Here is a 9,623-nt window from a genome sequence, read left to right as displayed (position 1 = left end):
AATTCTTTGCAAATTTCAGCCAGGGCTCACTGAGACATTTCATTAAGTGGCACTGTGTGCCTCTCATTCAAAACTATCTGTAGAACTATTACAAAACTGCTATAAAACTATCTACTCAAACAGAATTATGACCATTGAACCTCTACACACTTATTCAAGTGTTGCAAAACTCTTATCTACTCAGAGTTATGACCATGAAACATGCTGTCCTACACAATCATACTTGGTTGAATCTCTTAAAAGGAGACTATTATGCAAATTGGAAACTAGCAGTGGTGAAATCCATTTTTTTTACTACTGGTTCTGTGGGGTGGCTTGGTGGGTGTGGCTTGATGGACATGGCAAGGGAAGGATACTGCAAAATCTCCATTCTCACCCCACTCTTGTGGGAAGGATATTGTAAAATCTCCATTCCCACCTCACTCTGGGGCCAGGCAAAGGTGGTATTTGCCGGTTTTCCGTACTCCTCAAAATTTCCGCTACCAGTTTTCTGAACTGCTCAAAATTTCCACTTCCGGTTCTCAAGAACCTGTCACAACCTGCTGGATTTCACCCCTGGATACTAGCATGTATTAGACTTCTGATGGAATTTAATTGAATTTACTAGAATGATTTTTTTTTGCCGACTGCACTCCTTTTTACATATTCTACTGCATATAAATTAAGATGACCAGTAAATTTACAATTGAATTGATACTTTTAGTCAGAGCTCACCATAACATACTAAAATAAGTCAATAAATCAATAATGTCAATAAATATGTGAATACAATAATTTGTGCTGTAATTTATGTTTTTATAGAGCCCAGTTATAATTGCTTTCCAGAAGAAAAAAAAACTTCCAAGCTCTTCAAATCTCAGGGGACAGGGCAATATAGAACATCACTGTCTCTGTTCATTGTTCTCTAGCTTAACTGTCCAAGTGGGGAAGTTCTCCAACATGTACGTTTAAAGAATATCAGGCAAACATAAACTTTTCTTAAAACTTTCTCTTCATGAGCTGGTGTTTATCATTCAGTTTAGGTCTCATCACAATGATAAAACACTTGGGGAAAAAGATGGACACCAATAAGCCAGCACTGGAGGAGATCATGGAGAAGATCTCCACAGCCAGCATATATTTTCCCCTTGTGCTTAGATAGGTTGGAATAAAACACAACCAAACACTGCAGAAGACCAACATGCTAAAGGTGATGAATTTGGCTTCATTGAAGCTGTCGGGTAACTTCCTAGCTAGAAAAGCAGCAGAGAAGCTAAGCAGAGCAAGAAAACCCATAAAGCCCAAAACACAGTAGAACATGACTGAGTCTTCATTGCACTCCAGGATGACTTCTTCAGACATTGACTTCATATCAAAATCTGGATATGGTGGGGATGTTATCAGCCACACAGCACAAACACATATTTGAATAAGGGAGCAGGATAGAAGAATGAAACTGACCATCTTTACCCCAACCCATTTCCTCAATCTGGAACCAGGTTTGGTAGCCATGAATGCTAAAACCACAACAAAGGTTTTGGCTAAGACACAAGAAACTGCCACAGAAAAGATGAGACCAAAAGTTGGTTGTCGAAGAAGACAAACAATTGTATTGGGCCTCCCAACAAATAAAAAGACACAAAGGAAAGAGAGGAGAAGAGAAACTAGGAGTGTATAAGTGAGATTTCGGTTGTTGGCTTTGACGATAGGGGTATCTTTATGTTTCATGAAGATTGTAATGACCAAGGTTGTCACTGAAGAAAAACAAAGGGAAAGAATAGTCAGACTGATCCCCAAGGGTTCTTCATAGGACAAAAAGGTGATCCGCTTTGGAATGCACATATTTTTGCCGGGATTTGGATATTGATCTTCTGGACATGGAGAGCAGTCATCTATGTCTGAAAAAGAACACAGTGGAATTGATACAGTTGATTACAGACGGTGTTGTATCCCAATGTCTTAGTCCCATTATATTTGGAAATTTCCTACCCTTCTCCTTTGATATTTTCCCTTCTGGACATAGACGGCAATCATAGCAGCAAAATGACTCCCCTTCTTTCTTGGCCTTGCTGTGTCCTGTCTCACAAGGATCATTACACAAAGATAAAGGTAATGCCTATCAATGAAAGGAGAAGAATATATTGAGATACAGAGAGGAAAGGAAGTGCTTGGAGAGTTTCTGTGGAATCAACAGATTTAAAATGAAGTAGCGGGATGACATAATTTTAGATGTAATTGCTCTGAAATTATAATTAATTAAATCTCTACAATAATTGTATTGATAGCCTTCGTTAACCATCATCACTCTTCAAAGACAATTGCTATGCTAATTAGTTAAAGTTGGTTTTCTCAACTTCTGAATTTTGATGTCAGCAAACTGATGAGATCTAGTGGTTGCAGCTCTTACTTCAAAACCATGTTAATTATGTCCATAATTAACAGGGAACCCGTAAAGAATACAATTGCTAGAAAAGTTAAAAAAAAAAAAATCAGGGGTGAAATTCAGCTGGTTCTATCTGGCTCAGGTAAACTGGTAATGCCAACAGTGGGCAGCTCCGCCCACCTGCCCAGACATCGTCATGTCCCATTTTAGACTCTCTGTGCGTCCTCAGATTTGCGAACTGGTAGCGAAAGTAAGTGAATTTCACCCCTGGAAAAAATGTACTGATATTTCTTCTTCACCAGGACCTAGGTTAGTCAGAGATGATGCTCTGAGACTTTCATCAGTAAATATATTAAAATGGATGGAGACAAATCTAGATTCAAATAGCTAACCTGGTTAAAGCCTACTGGCCATGTGATGGAATCTACAGAAATATTGAAGAACTTCTCTGCTGTGGGATCTATCACTCCAACTTTGACCCTAAGAAATGATTGGTTTGGGAATGTGATCCAGTTGATAATATCAAATCCACCAATGAATTCTCCATTTTTATCAAAGGAAATCTTTTCACCAACACTGTTGTTGAATCTGACACTTCTTAGAAAAGAATGAACCTGAAAAACACTGATATTCAGAGAGGAACAAACAGAAAACAGAACAAGGGGAGGGAGAAATAATTCATATATTCAAAATATACATATGAATGTTTGTTTAAACTTAGATAATATAAACACTTTTGTATTTAAGTTGTAGACCTGTATCAAACAAATAACATTTATTTTATTTATTTATTTATTATTCCAATTTATATACCACCCTTCTCCCGAAGGACTCAGGGTGGTATACAGCCAAAAGTAAAAGCACACAAATATAAAATTTAAAAATGATTTAAAAGCATATTAAATAATTTGGCCCAGCTATTCAAATAAAACTCCTGTTTTAAAATTTTAAAAAATTCAAAAGTTAAAAAATTATGCCAGCCCGGCTTGTTGGAATAAAAACGTTTTGAGGGCACGGCGAAAGGAGCACAAGTCGGGAATCCTCCATATCCTGGGGGGCAGTGCAGCTCAAGCAGGAGAGGTGTTACATGGGAGCACCATGTCGCTCCCACAATCACCCGCGTGGCCTCATTCTGGACCAGTTGGAGCCTCCGGGTGCTCTTCAAGGGGAGCCCCATGTAGAGAGCATTACAGTAGTCCAGGCGGGAGGTGACGAGGGCATGAGTGACCGTGCTTTAAGGAGTCCCAGTCCAGAACAATCATTCTAACAAAGAGGTAGATATAATTTATCAGATTACTGACATAAAATTAACATAGAATTGGAAAATAAATACAGCAAATAAATAAATAAAATAAAATAAAATTAAGCTCTGTAGTTTAATGATGAAAGCTACTTAAGCCAGATGAGTTGGAATAAATATATAATAAATACTAAGATACTTGAAACTACCATATAATTGTGTTCATTTCACACACTACAAGCTAGGCTTCAGCAATATGTGAACTGAGAACCAAGAAGTACAAATTATTTTTTTTAAAGGCAGAGGATATAGCGATTAAATTGCCAACATTTGCTGAGCAAAGTACTTCCAGAAAACCAGCTACTTCTGCTTCATTCATGATGCTAAAGCCTTTAGTTAAAACCAGACATAGAACAACTGATTAATTCAAAATAGGGAAAGAGTCATTTAAATTATATGCAGAGTTAATTATATGAAATTCCAGGCTGGATGAATCACAAGACAGAATAAGCTGATATTATTTTAAATGCAGGAAACCAACCAACCAACCAATCAGAAGAAGTCTTCTAATCAAACCCTCTGCTCAAGCAGAAGATCCTATACCATTTCAGACAAGTGACTGTCCAATCTCTTCTTAAAAACTTCCAATGATGAAGAAGCCACAACGTCTGATGGCAAGCTGTTCTACTAGTTAATTGTTCTGACTGCTAGGAAGTTTCTCCTGAATTCCAGGTTGCTTTTCTCTTTGATTAGTTTCCATCCATTGTTTCTTGTCCTGCCCTCTAGTACTTTGGAAAATAAATTGACCTACTCCTCTTTGTGGCAGCCTCTCAAATACTGGAATACTGCTATCATGTCCCACCTAGTTCTTCTTTTATCTAGACTAGTCAAACCCTGAAACCATTCTTCTTATGTTTTTGTCTCAAGGCCTTTGATCATCTTTGTTGCTCTTCTTTGCACTTTTATCTTCATCAAGAACCTCTTGATGAAAGTAAAATGAGAGAGTGCCAAAGTAGGCTTGAAATTCAACATTAGAAAACTAAGATCATGGCATCCAGTCCCATTACTTTCTGGCAAATAGAAGGAGAAGAAATGGAAGCAATGACAGAATTGTTTTTTTGGGCTCCAACAGATGCCATGAAATTAAGGGACACTTGCTCCTTGGGAGGAAATTTATGGCAAACCTACACAGCATATTAAAAAGCAGAGACATCACCTTACTGATAAAAGTCTATATAGTGAAAGCTATAGTTTTCCCAATAATAATGTTTCACTGTGAGAGTTAGACCATAAAAGACCATTACAATTTATATTGATATTGTTTCCTGATGGCTTATTTGTACCCTATGACCATCATTAAGTGTTGTACCTTATGATTCTTGACGAATGTATCTTTTCTTTTATGTACACTGAAAGCATATGCACCAAGTCAAATTTCTTGTATATCCAATCACACTTGGCCAATAAAAAACAAATCTAAATCTGAAATATTTATGCCTTTGAATTGTGGTGTTAGAAAAGAATATTCAGAGCCTCTTGGTCTGCAAGGAGAGTAAATAAATTCTGAGTGTCCTTTGGAGGACTGATACTGAACAGATACTGAGCTCAAATACTTTGGACACCTAATGAGATTAGAGGACTCATTGGAAAAAACCCTGATATAGGAAAGATTGGAGGCAAAAGGAGAAGAGGACAGCAGAGAATGAGATAGTTATATAGTGTCATCAATGCAATGAATATTAATTTGGGCAAATTCTGGAAGACAGTGGAGGACAGTGGGGGTCTGGGATGCGATGATTGATGAGGTCACAAAGACTCAGATCCAATTTAAGGCAACAGTCAAATAAGAAGAGCTTGAACCTTGACCAAGAAATATGAATTGAGAAAACATTTCAGAGAAGCTATACTATATCAAACAAAGAGGATATAATGGAGAGCTGAGCACATTGCAAGGTTCAGTTCTACAGCTCTTGCAAAAAAAATTACTCCTGACCTACATGATGTTGATTTCTCAGTCTGGTCTATCTTTTGGGGCTGAAAATGTCTTTGAGGTCTGTACGTACGAGACAACACAGAAATATTTAAGTACAGGTGGTCCTCATTCAATGGTTGCCTGTTCGGCAATCATTTGAAATTCCAATGCTGCAGAATGTATGGAACTTATGACTTCCTTGAAATTCCAGTTGTCGGAACACCCCTGTGGTCACATGATCACAAAACTGGGAAATGGCCATTCGATTTCTGACATTTGCAGCATCCCAAAGTTACAGGATTGTGATTTGAAACCTTCCTTGCTGGCTTTCCTCAAGCAAAGTCAATGAGGAAGCTGGAAGTAAGTTGGAAGTTGTAATCCATGAGGTGCTTAAATACCTGGGTAGTCCTTGCTTAACAATGGTAACTGGTAACTGCTGGAATTGCTTTTGCTAAGCTTCATGGTCAAATGACAGCATATTTTATCACTTACTGATGGAAATTCAGGCTCTAATTATATAGTTAAGTAAGGACAATCTCTAAAATGTACAGTATAATGGAACACAGATTTACTTTTAGAATATAAAATCTAAAATTAATCTGGAAAATTATGTTTAGAAACTATAGTCTACCCATGAAACAAAGTCTAAATAGAAGAAGTTAAGCAATGAGAATTGATGATCAAAAGGCAATACCCTTTCTTTCATTTGATGTGCTCAAAGAGAGGCAGAATCAAAAACTGCTGAGATGCTGAAATTTGAAATCTTGCACTAAGCAAGGGCTAGTGCTTAAATATCCATTTTTAAATCTATGATTCTTTCATCACTTGTGAGTAGATATGTCTCACAAAAAGTAGGCTCAAAATATAATTCTACCTTAGTCCTCTTTTACGAAGCCACCTGAGATGTTAAAAACACTTTCACTCCCTTCCCTGCTCTTCCTAGAACTCTGTTCCTGGAAGCATCTAAGGCTGTTCTCATTCTTCTCCATTCATTTGCTCTAAAACTATGTATATTTTGCTGTTAATTTCTGTGTATAGAAATACAGATGACTTTTTAATGGTCTGTGAAGAGGTTGTACTATCAACAATCAAAGTACTGCCTGTGATTAAAAGCAATTATCCCAAAGAAAGCATCTAGAAGAAAAAGTAACTACTGCACATCAGGTGAATGGAATAGATCACCTCATTCTATTTATTAATAGACTGAATTTATGGCAGAGTTATGGAATGTAGTAAGGAGGTGAATTCTCCAAAGGGAAGGGATGTTTTTCAGACAAGTAAAAGGCAACTTGGTTCAAAAATTATGTATGTGAGAAAGAAAATGAAAACTCCCCTTCCTGAATAGTTCACAGACTATGGAATGGATACATATGTTAAAGTGTTCAGTCTGGCAAGATTTTGTCTATAGGTATGAAACAAGAAAGTAATTATATGCCATTCTAAATTTTGGGCTTCAGAGGCGGTTAATTTCATGGACAGAAGTATATTCTAGGAGATGTGGTTACAATTTTGTAGAATACCACTTACAATTTTAACATAAGCATAACAAGTTTTCAGTTGGTTAATCTATTACTATATACAGTATCTCACATTTAAACCTAGTGTCAGTCCCTCAAAAATTATTGTTCACTAAAGTTTATGGACACATCTTGCAATTGCAGATATGGTGGTTTCTGCACCACAAATTTACCTGCCACCACCCTTGATTATGAAACTGTTTCCTCCCTCCTTTCACGATTGCTGTTTCTCTGGATTTGTATATGTGCAGAGATTGCAAAGCATGTGCCACAGCATACACTGCATTGTAAATATTGTAACTCTGACCACTCATTAGTGTCTCAAACACAGATGTGGGAAGAATCTGAAGCCTCTCCTGTCCAGTACATTTCTTCTCAGAGGTCTCAGTTTTTGAGTTTGGGAAGAAACAATTGAATGTCTGTTCCCAGAAATCTTTCCGAAAATGATCATTTTGATTGTTCTTTGGATTTAGATTTTGAAGAAATTCCTGGAAGTTTTGGATCTCCTTTGTGTGAACTGCAAAAGATAAAGCCCCATGTAGGAAATGGATATCCCAAGATTTATGAATGGAAACTGAAGTGTAATCTGACTGAGCAGTTATAAGCCAAATCTTAGTCTTCTTTCGTATGTCCTCCACTTCTGAGAACTGGAGGCAACTACTCAGGACTGATATGGACTGACTTTCACCATATAAGATTATCACATTGGCTATGCTGTTCATGAGAACATGGTATATATGTAGTCCTTGATCTACCGTATCAGTAAAATCACTGTAAAAGGCTGCATTTGGTAACTCTTCTATGAATTCAACGCAGATGCCATGCTTGGAAAATATGGGGAGCACTTCCTGGATGAATTTCTCTCCTTTCTCATCCCTTACTATAAGAATTCCAATCCAAATCCATCTAAAATACAGCAATAATTGCAGAAGTCCCTTATGTTGGTGGGATTCATTTGGAAACATTTGTTGAAAGAAAACTGCTTGAGTGTCTTTATCCATGACTGGAGCAGAGCCATATATCAACTACAGAAAAATAAACATATGGAATTGCAAAGGTCTATGTGAGCCTCTGAAAATGTGTACATTCACTTGAGTCTTTGGGTATCTTTATATACTGAAACATTATGCAACTAGCTGTGTTTATTAGGAAAGATCAACGAAGATGTCACGCTTGAAGTATCAGTAAATACATTTTTGTGGAAGTAGTGTCATTGTGAATATTTCAGATTTGAGCCTTAGTTCAGTATCTGGAATTTGCTATGTCAAATAGCCTCACCATCTGTTCAGACTTACGATTACTCATACTATTATGCCAACTTTATCAAGCAAAAGTAATATCTAGGAATCTGAAAGGTCTCTTCTTTTTACAGAGAGAAGCATATAGAAGTCTTTGGAGTTATGGCATAAAGTATAGCTACAGCAAATCTTACCTGAGGAACTTTGTAGTTGCACAATATAGTTGCCATGTGAAGAGAAATATCAGGTGCCCCAATTACTGCAGCCAAAGTATTTGTGATCCCACACTTGTAGTTAGGGATGAATTTTCTCTGAGTAAAAGGCAGAAGCATTGAGGCAAAGTAAGTCCAGCTTGGACTAAAATTGCTGTTAAAAATGTGGAAGCCCAGCGTGATGTTGGGTAGGATCTGAGGATTTTCATTAATCTGTTTTATAGTAAATGCTAAAGCCAGGATATGCTGGTAATTCTGAAAAACTATTCTGTAAAACAATTTTTTAAAAAAACATTAAGAAAGGCCTGTTTCACATTATGTGAAACATAATTGTTAAAAGAACCTTGGTAATACAGTGGTCTAAGGCACCCTGTTATTAAGCTGGTTATTAAGACCAGCTGCCTGCAATTACTGCAGGTTCGAATCTCGCCAAGGCTCAAGGTTGACTCAGCCTTCCATCCTTTCTAAGGTAGGTAAATTGAGGACACAGTTGTGGGAGCAATAAGCTGACTTTGTATAAATATACAAAAGAATGAAGGCTATTGCTTAGCGCATTGTAAGCCGCCCTGAGTCTCCGGAGAAGGGCGGCATATAAATCAAATTTTTTTTAAAAAATGTGTCTTGCAATCCTTCAGTCCAGAATATTTTGTGGAATGTGTTTAATAATTCTTATTTCGATATTTTAGTATGTCAGAATGGTCCACTTCCAAACCACAGCGTTTAAGAATAGCTTATATGCAGAAGGAAATTTCTCCATTTTGGTACCAGAAATATCAATGAGAAAACTTATCATGGGAAATATATGCTTTCACTTTCTTAATAGTAGTAACAATGGCATAAATAAAGACATACATACCTATATATTAATACATATTAAGATGTGATTTGTTATAAATGGAAATTTGATCTCTATTTTGATTATTTTAACTTTATCTGAAAACTGAAGTAAAATATAACTTTACATAAAATAAACCTAAACAGCCTATTTTAGATGTTCCTTTCTGGTTTTTTTGCCATTAGAGGAAAATATTTCAAGCATCATGTGATTTACCAGCAACGTTCAGAGCTGACAATAAATTAAT

General features: G+C 36.7%; 1 protein-coding gene across 1 annotated transcript; it reads right to left on the bottom strand.

The window, feature by feature from the left end:
* Positions 1 to 978: 978 nt before the first annotated feature.
* On the bottom strand, positions 979 to 8,661 carry LOC139317632 (vomeronasal type-2 receptor 26-like). The gene is made up of 3 exons (XM_070944715.1): positions 8,524 to 8,661; positions 1,969 to 2,095; positions 979 to 1,877 (listed from the first exon to the last, which is right to left on the bottom strand). Exons 1-3 carry the CDS (start codon positions 8,659 to 8,661, stop codon positions 979 to 981), a joined length of 1,164 nt encoding a protein of 387 aa, XP_070800816.1.
* Between the last annotated feature and the right edge of the window lie 962 nt (positions 8,662 to 9,623).

This window comes from Pituophis catenifer, unplaced genomic scaffold (assembly GCF_029215685.1).
Source record: "Pituophis catenifer annectens isolate HBS135680 unplaced genomic scaffold, rPitCat1.0.hap2 SCAF_5, whole genome shotgun sequence".
NCBI classification, from domain to species: domain Eukaryota; kingdom Metazoa; phylum Chordata; class Lepidosauria; order Squamata; family Colubridae; genus Pituophis; species Pituophis catenifer.
The sequence above is the reverse complement of the archived record's forward strand: the minus strand, read 5'-3'. Positions and strand labels throughout refer to the sequence as shown.